The sequence below is a fragment of the Rana temporaria genome, chromosome 2, assembly GCF_905171775.1.
Source record: "Rana temporaria chromosome 2, aRanTem1.1, whole genome shotgun sequence".
NCBI lineage: Eukaryota > Metazoa > Chordata > Amphibia > Anura > Ranidae > Rana > Rana temporaria.
Genome location: NC_053490.1, coordinates 8,096,789 through 8,124,216, shown reverse-complemented (window position 1 = coordinate 8,124,216; position 27,428 = coordinate 8,096,789). Strand labels below are relative to the sequence as shown.

Sequence of the window (27,428 nt, the reverse complement as noted above, 5' to 3'; positions counted from 1 at the left end):
CTCCCTCTAAGGAAACTGTTGTGCCGAGAACGGTTATCCGTCGGAATCCGTTCCCCCTAGCTCTCGGCTCCGCCTCTCCAGCCCTCTGCATTGCCGCTCCCTCCTACTCTACCCACAAATTCTTATGACCCTAATACCGTCCAGTCCCCGTGCGTGTCCCCGATGCAATGTTTTTACTCATTATGGCAGATTGGATAGCAGCGTTTGCCCCCGGGAGACAGCCTGTGTACAGGATATATCTATGCCTATGTGGTTCGGATGACTTTGACTATTTTCCTCTCTTGTCTGTCCTGAAGAAGCCTCATGGCGAAACGCGTAGACGCACAGGGGACATTTATAGGCAACATACATACCTGACATCTTGTATGGTTTTCTTTTTAATGTTGTTTTATGTAACTACTTTGTAATAAAATTATATATTTTTTCTATTCCTGTCTGTGTTGCCTATAAAGTCCGACCATTGGTTGCTTTCCTTAAACAATTTTGTCTGTATCACATGAATAGAGCCATGACAGGTCCTCTTTATAAATGTATAGAGCCATGACGTGATTTTTTTTGGGGGGGGGGGGGCAGCATTTCATTCTTGGTCCCAGGCAGCACAATGTCTTGGGCCGGCACTGATTAGACCCCTTTCACACTGGGGCGTTTTTCAGGCACTATAGCGCTAAAAAAACTGGACACTATTCTTCCCACTGGTGCCATCAATGGGACACTATTCTCCCCACTGGGGCACTATTTCTCCTCTTACTGGAGGAGGTACTATGTAATTTTTAACTACTCTTATTGACCACCAAGACATTGCTTGCTCCCTCTGATGCCAAAACATTTTCTGCTCCCACTGGCCACAATCCAGTCTGCGGCGGATTCGTATCCTTGCCAAGTACTGCCTTTAGCAAATCAACCCCAGAAAGTTTTCCAGGAAGCTTGGCATCCATGGTGCCAACTGCCGACAGTATGGAATGTAATTCTAGCTGTACAACAGAACAGAGATCAATGAGACAAGGAGACTCTCAGACACTGGCAGTACTTACATTTTATTTAAGAAGAAAGATACATAAAAATTGCTTTAAAAATACATTTTATCATTGCCCTGTAAAACCAACTGCAAGCTTCTATAGAAGTCAAACTATATATAAAAAAAACAAAAACACAAAAAAAAAAACACCCACACACCACACAACAATAAAAAGGTACAAACTGCCTAAAACAAAAAACAAACAAATAAAATATGAAGGATTAGAAATAAATTAGAAACAAAAACACTAATAATCCTCAGTATAAAGTGACAGATGACTTGTATTTGGTGATTAGACATAGAACAGATCATTTAATGTGTAGTGGAATAAAAGGGATTGGACGCCACCATATATAAAAAGTTGCACGCTCTCTAATTTTCCTTCATTGCACCCTGGAAGCACAGAGACCCGGGGCACTTTAATATGCAAGTTCTGACTTTATTTCCGGTGACTTGTCGGTATTGTTCCCCTATCCAGATGGTTCCTGTAAGGACTGGGCAGGCGCAATCCTTGCCGACGGAAATCTCCGAAACCTCGGCTGGCATCCAGGCTCATTCCTTAACATCCCCGTGGATTGGAGGATGTTAAAAAAAAAGAGCCAGGAGGCCGAGCAAGTTCGCTCGGACGTGAGGCCGATTGGCCACTTTCCTCAAATTCCACGTCGCCCTGGATGCCGGCCGAGGTTCGGAGATTTCCGTCGGCAAGGATTGCGCCTGCGCAGTCCTTACAGGAACCATCCTGATAGCCGGAACCATATTGGCAGATCACCGGGACATAGATCTCTGGCCACACCCCCTCCCGAACCTCACGATTGGTCTGTGTGGCTACCCTTCACATCACCGAGTCATTGCATGAATTCATTGTAGGCAGTATGTATGTGTATGGGGGACGTATGTTGGACTGCGTACTACGCAACGCATTTTATTTGATGTCTAATATTGTGTAACATTAGAGTGTAAGCTCCTCTGGTGCAGCGACTGATGTGACTGGCTTAATGATCTCAGAGAAAAAAAAAAATGGATCCACACTCTGGTCGTTGCTCTTTAAAAAAAAAAATCTTTGTTTTTATTCACAAGCCACAGTGAACAAACGCAAATGAGAACAGTTGACACACTTCAGCCTATAAGGCCTTAGTCATAAAAGGTGGTTAGGACTAAGGCCTTATAGGCTGAAACACGTCAACGGTTCTCATTTGCGTTTGTTCACTGTGGCTTGTCAATAAAAACGAAGATATTTGTAAAGAGCAACGACCAGAGTGCGGATCGTTTTTTCCTCATTACTCTACTCAGCCAGTGACTGTGGACCGAGCACCCGGGAGCCCTGCTATCTATGTGGTGTATGCGTAGTAGCACTGGCATTTCTGTTTATACTTCATGATCTCTGTACAGCACTGCGGTATATGTCAGAGCTTTAAAAAGGTTTAATAATAATAGGGTAATAGTGTGCGACTGTGGGGGGGGGGGGGGGGACTTCGAGTGTAAGCTCCTCTGGTACAGAGACTGATGTGACTGGCTCAGTGTTCTCTGTACAGCACTGCGGTATATGTCAGAGCTTTAAAAAGGTTTAATAATAATAGGGTAATAGTGTGCGACTGTGGGGGGGGGGGGGACTTCGAGTGTAAGCTCCTCTGGTACAGAGACTGATGTGACTGGCTCAGTGTTCTCTGTACAGCACTGCGGTATATGTCAGAGCTATACAAATGCATATTATAATAATAATAACAATTTAAAAAAAAGTGTGACTGTGGGGAGGGGGGGGGGGGGGGGACTTTAGAGCATAGGCTACTCTGGTGCAGAGACGGATGTGACTGGCTCTGTACAACACTGCGGAATATGTCAGAGCCATATATAATATTATAAAAAATAGTAGTGTATAAAAGTGGGGGGAAAATTTGAGTGTAAGCTACCATAGATTGTGAGCTTCTTGAGGGTAGGGACTGATGTGAATGTGCAATATACGTATATGTTGTAAAGTGCTGCGTAAATTGTCGGCGCTTTATAAGTACCTGTAATAAATAAGCTCCTGTGGTGCAGGGACTGATGTGACTGGCTGAGTGTTCGCTGTACCGTGCAATGGAATAGATATAATAATAATAATGTGTGACTAGAAAAGGGGGGGGGGGGTGTGTGACACCGTGGAATAGGTCAGAGCTATAAATATTATTATTAAGTGACAGTGGGGGGGACATTAGAGTGTAAGCTCCTCTGGTGCAGGGACTGATGTGACTGGCTCAGTGTTCGCTGTACCATGCAATAGAATATGTCAGCGCTATAAAAAGTAATAATAATAATAATAATAATAATAGTGTGACTAGGAGGGGTGGCACCGTGAAATTTCACAGCTATATAAATGAAATAATAATATTAAGTGACAGTGGGGGGACATTAGAGTGTAAGCTAAGGGACTGATGTGACTGGCTCAGTGCAATGGAATATGTCAGTATAGGAAGGGGGGGGGGGGGCACCGTGGAATGTCAGAGCTATATAAATTATTAATAATAAAAGTGACAGTGGGGGGGGACAATAGAGTGTAAGCTCCTCTGGTGCAGGGACTGATGTGACTGGCTCAGTGTCCACTGTACCGTGCAATGGAATATGTCAGCGCTATAAAAAAGGTATAATAATAATAAAAAATAAAAAACATTATTGACTAGGAAGGGGAGACACCGTGGAATGTCAGAGCTCTATAAATTATTAATAATAAAAGTGACAGTGGGTGGACATTAGAGTGTAAGCTCCTCTGGTGCAGGGACTGATACGATTGGCTCACTGTGCAATGGAATATGCAAGAGCTACATAAAAAAAATATATATATAATAATAATAAAATATTATTATAATTATATATATATATATATAATTATTATTAAGTGTGTGACTAGGAGGTGGGGGGGGGGGCATTAGAGTGTACATTCCGTGACTGTGACTGGTTGTACAGCACTGCGGTATATGTCAGAGCTATACAAGTGCATAATAATAGTGTGGGACTGTGGGGTGACAGAGTATAAGGCTCCTCTGATGCAAGGACTGATGTGACTGGCTGTACAGCACCGCGGTATAGGTCACAGCTATATAATATATATAATAGTGTGTGACTGTGGGGAAAGGGGGGGGGATTAGAGTGTAAGCTCCTCTGGTGCAAAGACAGACGTGTCTGGCTCAGTGATCTCTATACAGCACTGTGGTATATGTCAGAGCTATATAAATGTATAAATAATAATAATAGTGCGACTGTGGTGTGACATTTGACTGTAAGCTCTTCTGCTGGTGCAGATACTGATGCGACTGGAAGTGTTCTCTGTATTGCACTATGAAATATGCCAGAGCTATATAAAAACGTATAATAATACAAATAGGGAGTGACTGTGGGGGGCACAGAGTGCAAGCTCCTCTGGTGCGGGGACTGATGTGACTGGTTCTCTGTACAGCACTGCGGCAAATGGCATAGCTATAGAAGTATATAATAGTGTGAGATTGTGGTGTAAGCTCCTCTGGTACTTATGTGACTAGCTCAGTGTTCGCTGTACAGCGCTGCAGTATATGTGAGAGCTATATAAAATGTATGATAGTGTGTGACTGTGGGGGTGACATTAGAGTGTAAGCTCATCTGGTGCAGACATTGACATGACTGGCTCAATATTCTCTGTATAGCACCCATTGGTGGGCTCTCCGCTTTGGGCAAATGCTCTCAGGGCTCAGCTAGATAGAAGATTTGTGATGAGTTGGGGACATTAGATTACCTACAAGTTACTGGTCACCTCAACCACAATAAAAACCAAAATCAACATTCCGAGGCATACATATAACTATATACATCATCAGTATATCTATCTGAGCTCCTCCTGGGTTAGGAGGACCCTGGACCCCGGCATCCCTTTAGACATTTGGCCAAATACCTCACCAGTGTTGAAACTCCTAGTGCAGTGGTGGAGATCCTTGGCACCCCAGATGTTTTGGAACTACAGTTCCCATCATGCTCAACTACGCTGCAGAGTGTATCATGGGAAATGTAGTTCCAAAACATCTGGGGTGCCAAGGATCTCCATCACTGTCCTAGAATATCAAACCCAACGCCATCTCCGGGGATGCCATATGCATAACAATGGGCTCCCTGTACTTCGACAGGAGAGCAGCCAACACAAAAAGAAGTAGGAAGCCAAATCACCATACAGTACTGTATTATTGTAGTAATACATTGGAACCTTGGATTTACGAGTATAATCCGTTCCAGGAGAATGCTTGTAATCCAAAGTACTCGCATATCAATGCGAGTTTTCACATTGAATTCAATGGAAACAAAAATAATTTGTTGCGCATTGACTTCAATGGCATGCAATACAGCATTAGCGCCGCTCTGCTTGGCTTCCAGCGCCCCCCACCTTCACCTCAGGCCAAACGCGGTACTGCACACTGCTTTGGTCTGAATTCTGCTCGTGTTGCGAGACACTCGCAAACCGAGTTAGGATTTTTTCAAATACATCGCTCATATTGCGAAACGCTCGTTAACCGCGTTACTCGCAATCCGAGGGTCCACTGTATATAGGACGCATGGGAGAGAAATTTACCATTTACAAAATGACTCATAAAGCATTTACACATGCTAACTCTTAACAAAATGGAGTTCCTTTAAGAATTAACATATACATATAAAAATATATATATACTTTTTTAAAAGGAGACATCTGCTGGTGGCGGATCTCAGAAGCTCGTTGAGTAATGCAACAGAAGTGCGATAAATTACACGTATAATCTAGTATTACGAAGGGTACAGAACCAAGGGCAAGATGCAGGTAGGTGGCCTAATCATTACACAAGACGTATCGGACGCTCCTTTGGGGAGTTTGTCGTCATGTTCTGCTCGGGACTCCTCAGAACCAGCATGGCAACCACATGAAGGAGCCGAGGGCCGAGGAGGCGAGAGCGCCGGCGAGCAGGCCCAGCGCCATCTGTTCTCCGAACGTTTCACGCTCGTCTCTGACAACGACATGCGTCATACCAGGAGCTGGGGGGAGAAAAGGCAAGATGTGACCAACCAAGCTAGGTAACATTTTTAGCAAAGAATCAAAATGTTCTTTTTTGGGATTTTGGATGGAGTGTGAAAGGGATAGAAGCCTCGGTTTATATTGCTGTCTGTGTCCCTTTGGGTGCCCACGTGTCCCGGATTGCCCGGGACTGTCCCACAATTGACATGTCTGTCCTGGGTCCCGGGCATCTTTATTCCGGGACAATACAATGTCCCAGAATGAAATAGAGGACACAGACACCCCCTACTAACAACATTTCCGGAACTGGTTGCTAGTGCTGCCTGGCATCTTGCAACCAGTGACAATTTACTCTCAGACAGCGAGGCCGGGAGCGAGGCACCACGGCACCTCCTCCTTCTCTGGCACCCAGAGGCAAGCAGCAGGGACTGGTGTGATCTTCACTCTCCAGATAGTGACTTCATTCCCGTTATCTGGCTTTTTTGGCACATTTCTTTGGGATTTGTTTCACATTGTTTGGACTTTATTTATCACTTATTTTAAATATATATTCTTATTGATTTTTGCGCTGCACTATTTTTTCTATATTTTGTACATTTTTGGATTTCGTGATTATCCCGTCAGTGTTCAGCTTGCATTATTGGGGGAGGGAATTCATTGGTTTTTTTTGCGCTGATTGCACCCTTGTTTTGTATAGGTGGTGGTATAAACCAATAAAACACCAAATAGGATACAGTAACAAGCTTAGTCTGCACATATTAGAGTACATCAGCTGTGAAAGAAAATTTGGCTTTTAAAAAAAGTGTTATTAAACCCCAGGATCCTGCATTCACTATACCTGCTCTCCCACAGTACATTGAAATGCAATTATTTTAGTAAATATAAAACTGCTAGTTAACCCCCCCCCCCCCCTTCATCAGCAGTATGTAGCAGTCTTGCGACTTCTATCAGTGTCTGGTTAAAAAAGCTTTTTGGAGGAGTTTTTATTTTTCCCTGATTAACCTATAAGACTGGAGGACCCCTGACCCTGTCTGAACAGTGCTGATTGGCCCTGTGCTGATCACTTGCACTCTCCCAAGAAAAAAAAAGAAAAAACACACACTCTAGCAATGCACACCAAAGTGAGCATGTGCAGCCTGTCCCCTAATGCGTCGTTCTTTCAGGAAATGGACTGGAGTCAGGAGGATCAGAGATGACAGGATCACACAATGCGGAGGATTAACCCCTTTGGGATCCACAGTGAGTATAACACATGCTTTAGGCCCTTTTCACACTGGGGTGGGAGGCGCGGTGGCAGTATAGCGCCGCTAAAAATTGCGGCGCTATACCGTCGAAATTGCTGCGGCATTCGGCCGCTAGCGGTGCGGTATTAACCCCTGCTAGCGGCCGATAAAGGGTTAATACCGCCCGCAATGCGCCTCTGCAGAGGGGCATTGTGGGCGGTATTACCGCGGTTTTCCATTGTTTTAAATGGGAAGGAGCGGTATACATACCTCCTCTCTTCAGGAGATTTTTTTCTTTCCTGCCAGCGCATCGCCTCAGTGTGAAAGCCCTCTGGCTTTCACATTGAGAAGGCTGGGCAGGAGTTTTTCAGGCGGTATTTAGGTGCCGTTTTTAGCGCTGTACCGCCTTGAAAAACTCCTCAGTGTGAAAGGGGTCTTACTGCATATACAGACTGATTTACTATTGTGGGTTTAGTAACACTTTAACCACTTAACGCCCACCACACGCCTATTTACGTCCACAGAATGGCACGTACAGGCAGATGGGCGTATATATACGTCCCTGCCTTCTAGCGGGTCGGGGGTCCGATCGGGACCCCCTCCGTTGCGTGCGGCTTACCTCGGGGAGCGATCCGGGACGACGGCGCGGCTATTCGTTTATAGCCGCTCCGTCGCTATCGCTCCCCGGAGCTGAAGAACGGGGAGAGCCGTATGTAAACACGGCTTCCCCGTGCTTCACTGTGGCGGCGCATCGATCGAGTGATCCCTTTTATAGGGAGACTCGATCGATGACGTCAGTCCTACAGCCACACCCCCCTACAGTTGTAAACACACACTAGGTGAACCCTAACTCCTACAGCGCCCCCCTGTGGTTAACTCCCAAACTGCAACTGTCATTTTCACAATAAACAATGCAATTTAAATGCATTTTTTGCTGTGAAAATGACAATGGTCCCAAAAATGTGTCAAAATTGTCCGAAGTGTCCGCCATAATGTCGCAGTCACAAAAAAAAAAAAAAAAAAAAAAAAAAAAAAAAAATCGCTGATCGCCGCCATTAGTAGTAAAAAAAAATAATTAATAAAAATGCAATAAAACTATCCCCTATTTTGTAAGCGCTATAAATTTTGCGCAAACCAACCGATAAACACTTATTGCGATTTTTTTTTACCAAAAATAGGTAGAAGAATACGTATCGGCCTAAACTGAGGAAAAACATTTTTTTTATATATGTTTTTGGGGGATATTTATTATAGCAAAAAGTAAAAAATATTGCATTTTTTTCAAAATTGTCGCTCTATTTTTGTTTATAGCGCAAAAAATAAAAACCGCAGAGGTGATCAAATACCACCAAAAGAAAACTCTATTTGTGGGAAAAAAAGGACGCCAATTTTGTTTGGGAGCCACGTCGCACGACCACGCAATTGTCTGTTAAAGCGACGCAGTGCCGAATCGCAAAACCTGGACTGGGCATTTAGCAACAAAATGGTCCGGGGCTTAAGTGGTTAAGGATTGGTCCACATTAGGAAATCATACTCTTAGAATAAATGAAAGAGAAAGATGGTTCTAATTGGCTCATAAAAACAGGCATAGTATTTTTTTTATTTTTTAAACCAATGTTAAAAAGCGCACAATATTTTGGAGTAAGACCGGGTTCACACTATTGCGAATTGGATGTGGATTACACCACATCCAATCCGCATAGCAGGAGATTGTGACCGGCTCTCTATTGAGTCTGTTCACACATCTCCGGTGCGAATTGCATAGGAGTCCTGTGCATCTTTTGGTGCGTTTCAGGTTTGAATTCAGCCCAAAATTCAGGCTGAAAAAAAAAAAAAAAAAAAATCGTACCTGAAAACGGTGAATGGAGACGCACCGGATCCCCTGCTGTGAGCCGGAGCGTGCTGCGGTGTGAACCCGGCCCCAACAGGAGTTTTGTGCCCGCAGACACACCTATGCGGTTCCGAGCGTATCCATAAGGCTGCATTCACACCTGAGCGTTTTGTCGCCTGAAGCGCAACGCTCAAAAACGCTAGAGGGGAAAAAATACATTATTCCCTATGGAGATGGTTCACATCTCCATGCCAATACGCCCGACGCCGAACGAAACAAGTTCCGGACCCTTTTTTGTCGCGCGTATCGGGAAGTTTGGTCGTTTGAGCGTTCCCATTTCCCATAGAAAGTAATGGAAACGCTCGATTCAAGCGACTAGCGCGACAACGAGCGTTTGCTACGGGCGTTTCGTCGATTTAATCAATAGAACTTTTCACCCAGGCAGAAGTTTAAAAAAAATCTACCAACATAGCATGTGTGATGAAAAGATGATAATTTTTCCTATTGGCTAAAATAAAAAACGTCGAAGTACAAAAACGTCGGGACGAAGCTGTATGCAAACGCGCAAATAAGCATGAATACGCGCAACAAACCGCCGGAGAAAACGACCGACGCTCAGGTGTGAATGCAGCCTTAAATAAACTGCTTTACCTGCATGAAAATAAAATAAAGAAGGTCCCGGAAACTTTTCTAAAACTGCAGCCACACAGAAACCGCATTGGTGCTATGCGTTTCCACACATGGGAAAATGTACTTTGGTTTCCAATGCATGGGGGTGCCCACTAAACGGCAGCGGGTTTAGGAACAAAAGCGATTTACATGCAGTTCTGAACCCGCATAGATGTGAACCTACCTATCTATCTATCTATCTATCTATCTATCTATCTATCTATATATATATATATATATATATATATATATAATTAAGGGTTTTTAGGCTTTTTACTGTGGTGGTCAAGTATTTTTCTTTGAAAAAAAAAAAAAAAAGCCAAGACTTGCATAATTCCAGCACTTACCATAGCTGTGGTCACAGTATCCGTGGTCGACATAGACCGCATGGTGAGCGTTCATGGGAATGGTCTGGTAATAATCATCATAAGGATTGTAGAGGTACACCTAGAAGACAAGACAACAAATTACCATGAGAAAGAAAAAGAAAAAGAGAAAGAAAAAGAGAGAAAGAGAAAAAGAGAAAGAAAAAGAGAGAAAGAGAGAAAGAGAAAGAAAAAGAGAGAAAGAGAAAAAGAGAAAGAAAAAGAGAGAAAGAGAAAGAAAAAAGAGAGAAAGAGAAAGAAAAAAGAGAGAAAGAGAAAGAAAAAAGAGAGAAAGAGAAAGAAAAAGAGAGAAAGAGAGAAAGAGAGAAAGAAAAAGAGAGAAAGAGAGAAAGAGAGAAAGAGAGAAAGAAAAAGAGAGAAAGAGAAAGAGAAAGAGAAAGAAAAAGAGAAAGAGAAAGAGAAAGAGAGAAAGAGAAAGAGAAAAAAAAAAGAGAAAAAAAGAGAGATGTGTGTGTGTGTGTGTGTGTGTGTGTGTGTGTGTGTGTGTATATATATATATATATAATCTCCCATACACAACATCATATGTATGCCTATTAAAATGCTCAATGGGCTGGATTCAGGTAGCTGCGCCCCTTCTTACGGCGGCGCAGCGTATCGTATTTACGCTGCGCCGCCGTAAGTTTGAGAGGCAAGTGCTGTATTTACAAAGCACTTGCCTCCTAACTTACCGCGGCGTAGTGTAAATGGGGCCGGCGTAAGCGCGCGCCATTCAAATGATGTTGAGGGGGGGCGTGTTTTATTCAAATTAGGTTGACCCCGCGTAATTTAAGTTTTTTTCAAACGGCGCATGCGCCGTTCGTGAAAAAATCCCAGTGCGCATGCTCGAAATTCCGACGCAAACCGCCATTGCTTTCGACGTGAACGTAAATTACGGCCAGCCCTATACGCAAACGACGTAATAAATTCAAATTTCGAAGCGGGAACGACGTCCATACTTAACATTGGCTGCGCCACCTAATAGCAGGAGCAACCTTACGCCGAAAAAGCCTAACGTAAACAACGTAAATAAATTGCGCCGGCCATACGTACGTTTGTGAATCTGCGTAGCTAGGTAATTTGCATATTATACGCCGAAAACAACGGAAGCGCCCCTAGCGGCCAACGTAATATTGCACACAATTCTACGCCTGCCGCATTTAAGTTACGTCGGCGGAGGAAGCCTATTTTTTTAGCGTATCTGCCTTTGAGAATCGGCGTAACGATATGCCGGCGCAGATTTGAAATTACGGCGGCGTATCTGGAGATACGCCGCCGTAATAGCTTCCTGAATCTACCCCAAAGTGTCCAATGAATGCTGAACAATCTCTTTATTTTGGGTGGTGTCAGCAGAGTTTATTGGGGTCCCTTCTTTTGCCAGAATCCCTGGTGGGGAGGTGACAGACTGAACTTGGCTTCCTATCGGAAATCAAGGCTTACCATGACCAGCAGTTCTCAACCCTGTCCTCAAAAACCGCCAACAGACCATTTTTTGGGGATTTCTCCAAAAAAGCAAGCCATTGACTCAGTTTTAAAGCACCTGTGCAGGATACAAGGAAAACCTGCAAAACATGGCCTGTTGGGGGTACGTGAGGACAGGGTTGAGAACCACTGGCCTAAGTGACCCGTCGATGCAATTCCTTTCTGGAGTCCACTAGAGGGAGCCAAAATACCATGTTATACTGTATATCTCCTGTGGACTCACCATAACAATATACAGTGAAGGTGCTCAAACCTGTGATAACTATCGTTCAGTAGTTGATGAAGTAGGTATGGGATATGTACGTTCAGTTAACCACTGGAAGATTTACCAGTGGTTCATGACCAGGCCGTGCGGCACTGCGTGACTTTAACCGACAATTGCGCGGTCGTGCAACAATGTACCCAAATATAATGTCCCCCCCCCTCCACAAACCTAGCTTTCTTTTGGTGGTATTTTATCACCTCTGCGGTTTTTATTTTCGCGCTATAAAAAAAAAAAAAAAAAAAAAAAAAAAAGAAGAAAACACAACAATAGATAGAAAAAAAATTATAATAATAATAATTTCCTTTCTGCTATAAAAAAAAGAAATAAAAATTAAATCATCAAATTTCTTTATCAAATTTAGGCCAATATGTATCCCGCTACATGTTTTTGGCAAAAATAAATAAGCAAGTGTCTATTGATTGGTTTGCGCAAAAGTTATAGGGGCAGATCCACATACATCTGCGCCGGGCGCAGCGTATATAAGATACGCTACGCCGCTGTAACTTACTTTGAATTGGTTTGAATCCGCAACGAATTTGCGCCGTAAGTTATGGCGGCGTAGTGTATCTCTCGCGGCGTAAGGGAGCGGAATTCAAATGCGGCGGGTAGGGGGCGTGTTTCATTTAAATGAAGCGCGTCCCCGCGCCGAACGAACTGCGCATGCGCCGTCCCTAAAATTTCCTGCCGTGCATTGCGCTAAATGACGTCACAAGGACGTCATTGGTTTTGACGTGAACGTAAATGGCGTCCAGCCCCATTCACGGACGACTTACGCAAACGACGTAAAATTTTCAAAATTATCCGCGGGAACGACGGCCATACTTAACATTGAGTACGCCACCATATAGCAGGTTTAACTATACGTCGGAAAAGGCCGAAAGGAAACGACGTAAAAAAATGCGACGACCGCTCGTACGTTCGTGGATCGTCGGAAATAGCTAATTTGTGTACTCGACGCGGAATTATTATTATTATTATTATTATTATACAGGATTTATATAGCGCCAACAGTTTGCGCAGCGCTTTACAATTACGACGGAAACGCCACCTAGCGGCCGGCGAAAAATTGCATCTAAGATCCGACGGCGTACTAAGGCGTACGCCTGTCGGATCTAACCCAGATGCCGTCATATCTTGTTTTGTGGATACAAAACAAAGATACGACAGGCAAAATTTGAAATTACGCGGCGTATTAAGAGATACGCCGGCGTAATTTCTTTGAGGATCTGCCCCATAGCGTCTACAAACTATGGGATATATTTATTTATTTAATTTTTTTTACTTTTAGCAGGACTGCGATATTGCGGCGGACAAACCACACACTGACACTTTGGGAACCAGTGACACTAATACAGCGATCACTGCTAAAAATATGCACTGTCACTGTACTAATGACACTGGCTGGGAAGGGGGTAACATCGTCAGGGGCCATCAAAAGGGTTAACTGTGCCTAGCCTGTGCTTTCTCGCCAATGGGGGGGCAGGGGCTTTGACTAGGGGAAGGCATTGATCCATGTTCCTACTTTGCAGAACACGGGATCAATACCTTCTGTCTAAATCGGCGGGTGCCAGCAGACATCGAATCTGCAGTACCCACCGCTGGGCTCCCGCTGTGTGTGATCACAGCAGGAGTGGCTCGCCGGTGGCGTGTGTGCTCCAGACCCAGAAGAAGTGTCAGATCACGTACTAGGTATGTGATCTGGTACAGAGCGGCCGCCCGTCCGCAGTACAATTGACCAGTGGTCAAAAGAAGCAGCAGAAGCATGAACCCCATCTTTAACCACTTGCCGCCCGCCAATGACATATTGACGTCGGCAAAGTGGTTGTAGAATCCTGACTGGACGTCATATGACGTCCTCAGGATTCTGAGCCGCTGCGCGCCCCCGGGGGCGCGCATCGCGGCGATCGTTGTTGCGGGGTGTCAGTCAGACACCCCGCAACACCGATCTTGGTAAAGAGTCTCTCACGGAGACTCTTTACCATGTGATCAGCCGTGTCGAATCACGGCTGATCACGATGTAAACAGGAAGAGCCGTCGATGGCTCTTCCTCACTCGCGTCTGACAGACGCGAGTAGAGGAGAGCCGATCGGCGGCTCTCCTGACAGGGGGGGTTCGCGCTGATTGTTTATCAGCGCAGCCCCCCCTCGGATCGCCACATGGACCACCAGGGAAGCCCACCCTGGACCACCAGGGAAGGGCAGGAAGAAAAAAAACGGGGCAAAAAAAAAGTTTGAAAAAAAAAAAAAAAAAAGTCTGAAAAAAAAAATAAAGATGCCAATCAGTGCCCACAAATGGGCACTGACTGGCAACAAAAGGAAAACAGTGCCGCCCCACAGTGTCCATCAGTGCCGCCCCACAGTGTCCATCAGTGCCGCCCCACAGTGTCCATCAGTGCCACCCCACAGTGTCCATCAGTGCCACCCCACAGTGCCCATCAGTGCCACCCCACAGTGCCCATCAGTGCCACCCCACAGTGCCCATTTGTGCCACCCCACAGTGCCCATCTGTGCCGCCCATCAGTGCCACCCATGAGTGCCCATCAGTGCCGCCCATGTGCCCATCAGTGCCGCCCATGTGCCCATCAGTGCCGCCTATGAGTGCCCATCAGTGCCGCACATCAGTGCCCATCAGTGCCGCATACCAGCGCCGCCAATCAGTACCACCTCATCTGTGCCCGTCAGTACTACCTCATCGATGTCCATCAGTGCCATCTCATCTGTGCCCATCAGTGCCGCCATATCAGTGCCCATAATTGAAAGAGAAAACCTACTTATTTACAAAAAAATTTACAGAAAAAAATTAAAACGTATTTTTTTTTCAAAATTTCCAGTCTTTTTTTAGTTGTTGCGCAAAAAAAAAAAAAAAATCGCAGAGGTGATCAAATACCACCAAAAGAAAGCTCTATTTGTGGGGGAAAAAGGACGCCAATTTTGTTTGGGTACAGTGTAGCACGACCGCGCAATTGTCATTCAAAGTGCGACAGTGCTGAAAGCTGAAAATTGGCTTGGGCGGGAAGGTGTATACGTGCCTGGTATGGAAGTGGTTAAAAAGAGTTACTCTCCAAGGATTTGATGTAGGGTGGGAGGTTGCCCTGGGGACCTCTGGGGAAAAAAAAGGGGGGGGGGGGGGGTTTGCCATCCGAGCTCTGAGCCCCTTACAGGTGTACTGCCTGTACCCCCCTGATGGCGGTCCTGCTCAAAAACGCTTCTTCAGGAACTTGGGGCATATTCCATCCTACAGATCGTCTAGCTCTCTATGCAGCCCCCAGTATACCCCCGTCTCCATCTTCCTTGGTCTGAGCATTCAGACCCCAGTCCTCCTCCAGACTTTGCACTTTCTGCTTTCCAGATCCACCCTCTAGCTTCTTCCCGCAGCACAAGATAAAAGGGGGGGGGGGGGGTGCACTATGATGTAAGGGAGGGTGGGGGAACCCTTGAATGCTGATGGTGGAGGGGCTCTTGAGATCTGATGTAAGGGGAGGGGATGTTCTGCACATCTAGTCTTACAGATACAACCAGCCCTTTGAGGGCACTCATAATGCTGATGGGGCCTGTAATGAAATGGCGTTTGACACCCCCGCTATTGAGCTAGGTGTAGAGATTCCTGCCCTGAAGAGCTTAAAATCAGAACCCACTTTTTTTTTTTTTTTACCCGTGCAGAACCTTTTTATCACACTTTCTATTTTTCCTTTAAAAGGCGACAAATTTCATAAAAAGAAAAAACAAGGAAATTGCACAATATCTCAGACTTAGAAATCCAACATACATTATAAGATAGATAGATAGATAGGATAGGATAGATTAAATAAAAAAAAAAAAAAAAAAAAAAAAAAAGCGCTCCCTCATAGTATGTTTTAACCACTTGACCACTGGGCACGAAAACCCCCTTAATCACCAGACCAATTTTCAGCTTTCGGTGCTCTCACAATTTGAATGACAATTACTCAGTCATACAACATTGTACCCATCTGAAATTTTTGTCCTTTTTTTCCCACAAATAGAGCTTTCTTTTGGTGGTATTTGATCACCTCTGCGGTTTTTATTTTTTGCGCTATAAAAGAAAAAAGACTGAAAATTCTGTAAAAAAAAAAAAAAAATCTAGTTTCTGTCATATTAGCAGGTTATTTCTCACACACAGCATATGCATACTACAAATTACACCCCAAAACACATTCTGCTATTCCTCCCGAGTATAGCGATACCACATGTGTGCGACTTTTACACAGCGTGGCCACATAGAGAGGCCCAACATGCAGGGAGCACCATCAGGCGTTCTGGAGCACCCAGGCCAATTCTGACATTTCTCTCCTACATGTAAAAATCATCATTTATTTGCTAAAAAAATTACATAGAAACCCAAAACATTATATATGCTTTTTTTTCAAAGACCCTAGAGAATACAATGGCGGTTGTTGCAACTTTTTATCTTGCACGGTATTTTCGCAGCAATTTTTTGAACGCGTGTTTTTAAAAAAAAAACAGTTTTGTGCTTAAAAAAAAAAAAAAACAGTAAAGTTAGCCCAATGTTTTTGCATAATATGAAAGATGAAGTTACGCCGAGTAAATAGATACCCAACATGTCACCCTTCAAAATTGCACACGCTCGTGAAATTGCGCCAAACGTTGCTACTTAAAAATCCCCATAGGCGACGTATTGCAAGGTATTGGAGTATTGAGGGTATTGCGGAGTATTGGGGGGGTATTGCAGAGTATGGGGGGGTATTGCAGAGTATGGGGGGGGGTATTGCAGAGTATGGGGGGGGGTATTGCAGAGTATGGGGGGGGTATTGCAGAGTATGGGGGGGGTATTGCAGAGTATGGGGGGGGGTATTGCAGAGTATGGGGGGGGGTATTGCAGAGTATGGGGGGGGGGTATTGCAGAGTATGGGGGGGGTATTGCAGAGTATGGGGGGGTGGGTATTGCAGAGTATGGGTGGGTGGGTATTGCAGAGTATGGGGGGGTGGGTATTGCAGAGTAAAATAAAAAAAATGATGAGTGCAATACTCTGCAATACCCCACCCCATACTCTGCAATACCCCACCCCATACTCTGCAATACCCCACCCCATACTCTGCAATACCCACCCCCCCAGGGTGGGGTATTGCAGAGTATGGGGTGGGGTATTGCAGAGTATGGGGTGGGGTATTGCAGAGTATGGGGTGGGGTATTGCAGAGTATTGCACTCATCATTATTTTTTTTTGACTGCAGAGTATTGCGCAGGGATGGCTGGATCTGTGACTGCAATTGTCACAGATCCAGCCCACAGTGCGGCGGCTGCTGCTGCCGCCCGATCCCCCCCCCTCCCTCTCCTCTCACACTGTACCGAACGGTACAGAGAGGAGAGGGAGGAACCGGCGTCATTACATGACGCCGGTTTGTTTACAAGTGATCGCGCCGTCATTGGACGGCGCGATCACGTGGTAAGGAGCCGCTTCCATTGGCTCCTTACCGCGAGTGCTGTTGCTGCGGGTCCCGTAGACCCGGCGAGCACCGGCGATCGCGTGTGCGCGCCCGCTCGGGCGCGCACAACGCAGTCTCTGGGAGGACGTACATTGACGCCCTCCTAGAGTACAGGAACCGCTCTGTAGCCGTATTTTGGCTATAGGGCGGTTACCAACTGGTTAAATGCCATAAGAATGGCTGAAAAAATTGACAAGGCAGGGGGAGAAGTTTGTATCCATATAGATCAGTGGTCTCCAAACTGCAGCCCAGAAGCCAGATGTGGCCCTTTGCTTGCATTTATCTGGCCTTTGGGGCACTAGTTCGTGGGGCACCATTCCCCCTACCGACACCAACAATGGGGTACCATTTCTCCCATTGACCCCAACAATGGGGTACCATTTCTCCCATTGACACCAACAATGGGGTACCATTCCCCCTACCGACACCAACAATGGGGTACCATTTCTCCCATTGACCCCAACAATGGGGTACCATTTCTCCCATTGACACCAACAATGGGGTACCATTTCTCCCATTGACACCAACAATGGGGTACCATTTCTCCCATTGACACCAACAATGGGGTACCATTTCTCCCAGTGACACCAACAAGGGGGTACTATTTCTCCCATTGACACCAACAATGGGGTACTACTTCTCCCATTGACACCAACAAGGGGGTACTACTTCTCCCATTGACCCCAACAAGGGGGTACTACTTCTCCCATTGACACCAACAAGGGGGTACTACTTCTCCCATTGACACCAACAATGGGGTACCATTTCTCCCAGTGACACCAACAAGGGGGTACTATTTCTCCCATTGACACCAACAAGGGGGTACTATTTCTCCCATTGACACCAACAATGGGGTACTACTTCTCCCATTGACACCAACAAGGGGGTACTACTTCTCCCATTGACACCAACAAGGGGGTACCATTTCTCCCATTGACACCAACAATGGGGTACCATTTCTCCCATTGACACCAACAATGGGGTACTATTTCTCCCATTAAAAAACAAAATGATGGGGCATGTTCTACTCCCACTGGCCACAGTCCAGCCCTCCCTATAGCCCGAAGGGCGGTAAACTGGCCCTTTGCTTATAAAGTTTGGAGACCCCTGATCTAGATGATGGATCAAAATAAAATCACCAATAATAATTATATGACACTTGCGGGGTTGCTTTGCAGAGCCCCATTAAGTTTCTATCTATGTTTCTAATTAAAGTAAAAAGTAGTAAAAAAAAAAAAAGAAGATGAGAATTGAAGGGAAAAACAAAAACACACACACACACACACGCACACGCGCACACACACACACACACACACACCTAAAACAAAAAACAAACACAAAAACAATAAAATAAAAATTGTAAAAAAAACAAAACAAAAAAAAACACACATTTCAGAAAACATTGGGCCGGATTCAGATACATTGCAGTATCTGTCGGCGCGGCGTAACGTTTCACATATACGGTACGCCGCCGTAACTTAGGGCGCAAGTTCCGTATGCAGAAAGAACTTGCGCATTTAGTTACGGCGGCGTAACGTATGTGTGGCGGCGTAAGCCCGCCTAATTCAAATGGGGATGGTGTGGACGTGTTTTATGTAGATTCACTGTGACCCCACGTATTTTACTAACGGCGCATGCGCCTTCCTGAAAAAATCCCAGTGCGCATGCTCGAAATTACGCCGCAAGTCGTCATTGCTTTAGACGTGAACGTAACTTACGTACAGCCCTATTCGCGAACGACTTACGCAAACGACGTAAAAATTTCAAAACTCGACGCGGGAACGATGTCCATACTTAACATAGGATACCCCTCATATAGCAGGGGTAACTTTACTCCGGAAAAAGCCTAACGTAAACGACGTAAAAAAAAAAAAAATGCGCCGGACGTACGTTTTTGAATCGGCGTATCTACCTAATTAGCATATTCATCGCGTAACTATACGGAAGCGCCACCTAGCGGCAAGCGTAAATATGCAGCCTAAGTTACAATGGTGTAAGACACTTACGCCGGTCGGATCTTAGGGAAATCTATGCGTAACCGATTCTCTGAATCAGCCGCATAGTTACGACCAAGCGCACTCAGAGATACGCCGTCGTATCTCCTTTCTGAATCCGGGCCAGTTTCATTTGGGTCATACACAACCATTCATTGTACACGGAGAAATCAGAGGAAGTGGGATCAATGATAATCTTAGCACAGAAAACACACAAATAGCAACTTACCGGTTGGGATCGCATGTCCTGGAGCGCCATTTTCCAAGCTCTGTATGGAGGGAGCGCAACAGTCAGAAGAGAATATATAAAGTGCAGGATGTCACTACACCTTTATCCCACTACAACCCCACTGCAAATAACCAAATTTAATGTGCTATGATGATATGCAGATCAGTTAAAGAAAAAAACAAAAACAAAACACACATTTTGTAGCAATTTTCCTTTCGAACTTACGTTTGGAATCTTCAGCAGCAATTACAATACTAGATGAGCACATGATGGTAACATTTCAGTATGCAATTCTGAAATATTTATTTTAAATACATATTACGGTTTTATCTGCCAAAAAGGATTATGTGCAATTCTTTGCGATTTAGGTACCTCTGTCAGACAGCACAGCCAGGTCCCCATGTATTGGATAACAAAATCAGTGCAGCGCAATATAAAATCAGCAATACTAAAAAGTACATAAGAAAAAAATAAAAAAAAAGTGCCAACGTGACAAAAGGTCCTGTGGGGGCATGACCTCCGTCAGCCAGCGGCAGCTTTGACCCGCTGACGAAATCCTTCCCACAGGACGTAACACGTACGGGGCGGAGGAGTCACGTCTGATGTCTTTTTGGTTTGAAACTTTTCTTTATGCCGTCACACCTGATCTCCCGTATTGGGGGAACCGGTACCGGCCGGTCGAAGGTCCCCCCTGGACCCCAACTTTGGCACACATGTAGCTCCACTCTTCCTCTACAAGTGTGCAAAGTTTGTTGTCTGGGGGACCTACGGCTGAGGAGCACCGATTTTTCAGACCCGGGCACCCTTTCCATAGACTCCCATGTTAAAAGTCAGTCTAGTCATGGGCACAGTGAGGCAGGGCTGGACTGGGACAAAAATTTGGCCCTGGACGTCATCCAGACTGGCCCACTTTTATAGGTCTCTCCTACGGCGGCCGGACAACTCCCCCCCCCACCACCCAAGCCCCCTCTCCCCCTTCACTAGCCACTAGCTGTTCTACTTTATTAGAGTAGAATGGCTGGTACTGGTACTCTTATAGGCAGTACCAGTGGGGAAGCTAGACATTATTTCACCCGGGCAAAGAATCAGTTTGGTGCCCGCCCCCCCCCCATGGGACAAGATTAGGCAGAAGTGAGAAACTCCCAGGCCATAGCTGTTGAGTCAGCTGTCTGTCCCCTCCCCCATGCTCCTGCTGGTCCCCCCCATGCTCCTCTGTGGTCCCCCATGCTTCTCTGTCCCCCCCAGGTGAGCACTGTGGGGAGGGAGAGGAGGTGAGCGCTGCAGGGAGGGAGAGACAGAGGAGCGGAGGGGGGCGGTGGTCCACTGTCACTGAAGCTGGCCCACTAAGCCATCGGCCCACCGGGAAACTCCCTGTAGTCCCAATGGCCAGTCCATCCCTGCAGTGAGGCATGGACATGGGCACAGTGAGGCATGGACATGGGCACAGTGAGGCATGGACATGGGCACAGTGAGGCATGGACATGGGCACAGTGAGGCATGGACATGGGCACCCTAGGCTTATACTCGAGTCAATAAATTTTCCCAGTTTATTGTGGTACAATTAGGTGCCTCGGATTATATTCGAGTATATATATATTTTTTTTTGTATATTATTAGACACTGTGCACACAGAGGACCTTTTCTCACACTGGGATGTTTTTTTTTGGACTTTTCAATATTGCTGATTTTTTATTGCGCTGCACTGATTTTGTTATCCATTACCTTCGAGGCTTTTTGGATTATCCTAGTAGTGTTTCCCTGGCAACGGTTATTCTATCTGCGCTGAATATTTATCGTTATTTGTAGGTCCCTATGTATGTATATTAGGGGGGCAGGAGGTCCATTTAATGTTTTTGCTATCAAGCCCCAACAAAGTCAGTCATGGGAATGACCATGTAAGCCCAGGGGGTGTCAAAATGGCAGCCCACCAGCCTAAAAGCATTGAGTTTAACCACTTAACCCCCGGACCATATTGCTGCCCAAAGACCAGAGCACTTTTTGTGATTCGGGACTGCGCCGCTTTAACTGACAATTGCGCGGTCCTGCGACGTGGCTCCCAAACAAAATTGGCGTCCTTTTTTCCCCACAAATAGAGCTTTCTTTTGGTGGTATTTGATCACCTCTGCGGTTTTTATTTTTTGCGCTATAAACAAAAATAGAGCGACAATTTTGAAAAAAAATATTTTTTACTTTTTGCTATAATAAATATCCCCCAAAAATATATAAAAAAAACATTTTTTTTCCTCAGTTTAGGACGATACGTATTCTTCTATATATTTTTCGTTAAAAAAAAAAAAAAAAAAAAAAACAAATCGCAATAAGCGTTTATTTATTGGTTTGCGCAAAAGTTATAGCGTTTACAAAATAGGGGGTATTTTTATGTCATTTTTATTAATATATTTTTTTTACTAGTAATGGCGGCGATCAGCGATTTTTTTTCGTTACTGCGACATTATGGCGGACACTTCGGACACTTTTGACACATTTTTGGGACCATTGGCATTTTTATAGCGATCGGTGCTATAAAAATGCATTAGATTACTATAAAAATGCCACTGGCAGTGAAGGGGTTAACACTAGGGGGCGGGGAAGGGGTTAAGTATGCCTGGGTGTGTTCTTACTGTGGGTGGGGGTGGCCTCACTAGGGGAAACACTGATCCTCTGTTCATACATTGTATGAACAGAAGATCAGCATTTCCCCCGCTGACAGGACCGAGAGCTGTGTGTTTACACACACAGCTCCCGGTCCCCGCTCTGTAATGAGCAATCGCGGGTGCCCGGCGGCGATCGAGCCCGCCGGGCACACGCACGGGAGTCGGGAGCGAGCGGGGGGCGCGCATGCGCCCCTAGTGGCCGCTCAAAGAGCCGACGTTATACTACGGGCTCTCGCCCAGGAGAGCCGACCTGCCGCCGTAAAATGACGGCGGCTGGTCGGCAAGTAGTTAATATACAGGATTTACAGTGCCTTGAAAAAGTATTCATACCCCTTGAAATTTTCCACACTTTGTCATGTTAAAACCAAAACGTAAAATGTATTTAATTGGGATTTTATGTGATAGACCAACATAGATAATTGTGAAGCGGAAGGAAAATGATAAACGGCTTTCAAACTATTTTACAAATAAATATGTGAAAAGTGCGGTGTACATTTGTATAGTGCCCCCCCTGAGGCAATACTTTGTAGAATCCCCCTTTTTCTTCAATAAAGGCCCATACACACGATCAGACTTCTTGACAACAACGGTCCGACAGACCTGTTTGATCGGACAATCCGACCGTCTGTACGCTCCATCGGACAATTGTTTTTGCTTTTTCCATCGGACAATTGTTCGCTGTGTGTGCTCTTAAGCTTTTCGGCAACAAATGTCCGATGGAGCATTATCCGATCGTGTATACACAAGTCCATCGGACTGAAGTCCAAATTCCAAAAAAACGCATGCTCCGAACCAATGCTAAAGATCAGACAACAAGGTGGAGCCCAGGCTAACAGAATACTGGGCGACAAACGAGGGGTCTGCTTCCCTTGTGGTCTGGGAGGCGGGCAAGGCTCATGCCAGAGGCGAATACATCTCCTCTATTAAAGCAGTGAGGGCCGGCTTTGCTTCCCAGACCGCTCATCTGGAACAGAGTGAGGGGGAGGCTCTGGAACTCTTTTCGGGGCACCCCACACCCGAGAACTATTCCACACTAGCTCAGGCGAGAAGAGAGTTGAAGCTTCACTACACATCATTGGTACACTCTGATACGCGAAAACTGGTTGCTAAGCTTTTTGAGTCAGGGGACAAGAACGGTAAGCTACTGGCCAACTTAGTGGCTGAGCCCACACTTCAGACAGTAATCCCTAGAATTCAGTCTTCCACTGGCAGCCAAGTTACGGATCCCGAAGGTATATTGAGGGAATTCCATCTCTTCTATAGCAACCTGTATGACGACCCTTTCCCTGGCCCGGCTGGCGCCGGGCTGGAGGAACTGGGGGGCGTTGCATTGCCTCTCCTTTCCGAGGAGGACAGGGCTGCGCTAGACAAACTCCTGTCGCGTCTGGAAATAGAGGCGGCAATCTACTCCTTACCTAGTAACAAATCTCCGGGCCCAGATGGCCTGCCTGGGGATTGGTACAAAACACATGCTGCTCTATTGGTCCCCAAACTCACCCAATTATTTGCAGAAAGCCTCGAATCAGATAGGCTACCGGATAGTATGTATCAAGCCCATATAGTGTTGTTGCCCAAACCCGGGAAGGATCCCGTTTGCTGCTCATCTTATAGACCCATATCGTTGCTGAACTATGACCTCAAAATACTTACTAAGGTACTAGCCAACAGAATCATGAAGGTCCCTAGTCAACATAGATCAGACCGCATTCATGCCCGGTAAGTCCACAGACCTAAATCTTAGACGTGTCTTTACCCATCTCCAACTCCCTCCCGAGGAGAATGCCTCCCGGGTACTGGTTAGCCTTGACATCGAAAAAGCTTTCGACACAGTTAGATGGTCTTATATGATGCAGGTTCTGGAGAGTTTTGGCTTCGGCCCCACTTTCCGGAAATGGATTGGTTTATTATACAGAGCCCCTACGGCCCGTATTAAACTAAATGGCAGGCTCTCACCCTCCTTCCCGATTCGGAGGGGGACGAGGCAGGGGTGTCCTTTGTCCCCTGCGTTGTTCGCCCTGGTGATGGAGCCCTTGGCCGAAGCCTTGCGGAGGTCGAGTGAAGTGTCCGGCATACAGGTGGGTTCGGTGGTTGAGAAACTGGCTTTGTACGCGGATGATTTAATCCTCTTTCTTAAGGACCCCGGTCCCTCGCTAGCTGGAGCACTTTGGCTCCTGGACAGTTTCGCGGCCCTTTCTGGCCTCCGAACCAACTGGAGCAAATCGCTCGTCCTGCCCATTGACCCTGGGGCGGGGGGATTGAGAGATCCATCTTCCCCTCTGCAGTGGGCTGACACTATTAGATATTTAGGGATTAACATCTCTTCCAATACCCAGGATTTTCTTAAGCTTAACTTGTCCCCGGCGCTGCAGTGGTGCAAATTAAAACTGAAAGCTTGGTCGAACCTCCCACTATCTCTTATAGGGAGAATTAACTTAATTAAAATGAAGCTCCTGCCGGTCCTGTTGTATATTTTACGGCACTCTCCGGTCTGGATTCCAAAATCCTTCTTCCAGCAGCTAGATTCCTCGGTGTCCTCCTTCTTGTGGCAATCACGACCGGCCAGATTCAGTAGAAAGATTCTGCGTAGGCCGTGGACACAGGGGGGACTCGCCTGCCCTGACTTTCACACCTACTACTTAGCGGCAATGCTCACTCATGCGCACAACTGGCTGGTGTCGGATGACACTAATGCGTCGGTCGTTCTGGAGGCGGCCCACCTGGGCTCCTTTGAGGCCCTTCGCAATGCCCTCTATAGGGGCTCGGGGGGTTCTCCAGTAGTTTTAAAAATGGCTATGAAAGCGATTATGAAGGCATGGTACCTGGTAGTACTCAAACCCAACTCGGTGAGGGCCAGATGGTCCACCAACACACCACTCTGGTGTAACCCCAGGCTGCGGGAGTTCCACTCTCTGCAGGACCCGGGTTTGTGGGCCGGCAGAGGCATCAGATATCTAGGGGACATATGTGACGAGTTGGGGCTATTTACATTTGACAGGCTTAAAAACAAATTTCAGCTTTCAAACTCCTTTTTCTTTAGGTTCCTGCAGCTCCGCCACGCCTTCAATTCACAGTTCAGGTCACCCCTTCGGCTGGAACTTGATGGCTTGGAGATTCTCCTGGCTGAGGTCGATCTCTCCAAACCACTATCCCAAATTTACCGTGCACTCCTGCCATCCATTCAGGTAAGATTGGATGGTCTACGTGGTTTGTGGCGGGCGGAGGTGGGGGAGCTGGATGGAGAGGATTGGGAAGATATGTGGGACTACCCATTCCAGCAGTTGGTTGCCACTAGGGACAAATTGATCCAATTCAAGATCCTCCACAGGATCTACTATACGCCCCAACGTCTGCATCGCATTTACCCGGCCCTGTCGGCCGGCTGCTGGAGATGCTCTGGTACCCCTGCAGACTTTCTACACATATTTTGGGATTGCCCTCAGATTAAGGACTATTGGGGGGAAGCGACTCAATTTATTCAGGACCTCACTACCATCCCTATTCCCCTAACACTTAGTGTCTGCATCCTTGGCCTGGTGGAGCAATTGGCACTTGCCAAAGCAACACGCACTCTCATAGGTATCCTTCTTTTCTACGCAAGGAAAGCCATAGTCTTGAAGTGGAAGTCAGCCGCCCCTCCCACGTTGCACGCATGGAAACAGATGGTTAATGCAACAGTACCCCTATACAAAGCGACGTATCTGTCCCGGGGATGCCCCAAAAAATATGACAAAGTCTGGCACATGTGGACGGACTCGGAATCCACAACAGACGACCAACCCCCTGGAGAGTAGCTCAGATAGACTGCATTGGTTACCACTTGTGACACTTGGAGTTCAGACCCATACCCTGATCTGGTAATAGGAGGTGAAGCATAGATAATGTGAGGACCATACCTGCTCCCAAGGGCCCCAGTAGCTTCCAACTCAGCTATCAAAGACTGGGAAGAGGTTCTGCAAGATGCAATAGCTCCTTCTGTATTTCTGTTATGTGCAACCCGAGAGGTGTCTAGGTAATGCTTAGCTAGACATGCCTAGAGTTTTGGTGTGTGGTTAATTGTTCTGTCTGTTCTTTTATGTTGTTACTTTTTTGCACGTTGCTACGTGCAACGATTGGCCGGGGTATGCCCCTATGCCTCTGTTTTGTATTTCAACAAAGCTGAAAATACCTTAATAAAAACAATTTACTAAAAAAAAAAAAAAAAGAAGATCAGACAACAATAGCAGAAGTTGGCGGTAAAGAGCTGAAAAAAACAAAAATAAAAAACATGTGATTTGGTGAAAGTTGGCTGAAAATGTTCTGCCGTGTGTATGCAGAACAAGTTCACGGCCAACACCCTTTCGGACCAAAATCCACGGAAAAGTCTGATGGAAATCCAATCGTGTGTATAAGGCTTTACAACTGGAAGTCTTTTTGGGGGTGTCTCTACCAGCTTTGCACATCTAGAGAGGGACATTTCCCCTCATTCTTCTTCTTTGTAAAATATCTCAGGCTCTGTCAGATTGGATGGAGAGCGTCTGTGATCAGCAATTTTCAAGTCTTGCCACAGATTCTCAATGGGATTTAGGTCTGGACTGTGACTGGGCCATTCTAACACATGAATATGCTTGGATCTAAACCATTCCATTGAGGGCTGGACTGGGACAAAAATTTGGCCCTGGACTTCATCCAGACTGGCCCACTTTGACAGGTCTCTCCCATGGCGGCCGGACAACTCCCACCCCCCCCCCCCCCCCCCCCTGGCCACCTAAGCCCCCTCTATCTTCTTCACTAGCCACTAGCTGTTCTACTTTACTAGAGTAGAACGGCTGGTACTGGTCCTCTTATAGACAGTACCAGTGGGGAAGATAGACATTATTTCACCCGGGGCAAAGAATCAGTTCGGTGCCCCCCTTATGGGCCAAAATTAGGCAGAAGTGAGAAACTCCCAGGCTACAGCTGTTGAGTCAGCTGTCTGTCCCCTCCCCCCATGCTCCTCTGTCGTCCCCCCTGCTCCTCTGGTCCTCCCCCTGCTTCTTTGTTCCCCCCAGGTGAGCGCTGCGGGGAGGGAGAGGAGGTGAGCGCTGCGGGAAGGGAGAGACAGAGGAGCGAAAGGGAGCGGTGGTCCGCTGTCACTGAAGCCGGCCCACTAAGCCATCGGCCCACCGGGAAACTCCCTGTAGTCCCAATGGCCAGTCCATCCCTGATTCCATTGTAGCTCTGGCTGTATGTTTAGGGTCGTTGTCCTGCTGGAAGGTGAACCTCCCCCCCAGTATCAGGTCT

General features: G+C 46.2%; 1 protein-coding gene across 2 annotated transcripts in view; it reads right to left on the bottom strand.

Annotated features, from left to right (window-relative positions):
• Window positions 1-5,466: 5,466 nt before the first annotated feature.
• PLEKHB1 (pleckstrin homology domain containing B1) overlaps window positions 5,467-27,428 on the bottom strand; it is a 47,275-nt gene continuing 25,313 nt past the window's right edge. For both annotated transcript variants that reach the window (XM_040339797.1, XM_040339798.1), the window contains exons 5-7: window positions 19,516-19,555; window positions 10,067-10,166; window positions 5,467-6,016 (exon numbers count right to left, since the gene is read on the bottom strand). In XM_040339797.1, coding sequence (XP_040195731.1) covers window positions 5,883-6,016; window positions 10,067-10,166; window positions 19,516-19,555 — 274 coding nt within the window. In that variant the 3' untranslated portion in view covers window positions 5,467-5,882. The remainder of the gene's footprint in view (window positions 6,017-10,066; window positions 10,167-19,515; window positions 19,556-27,428) is intronic.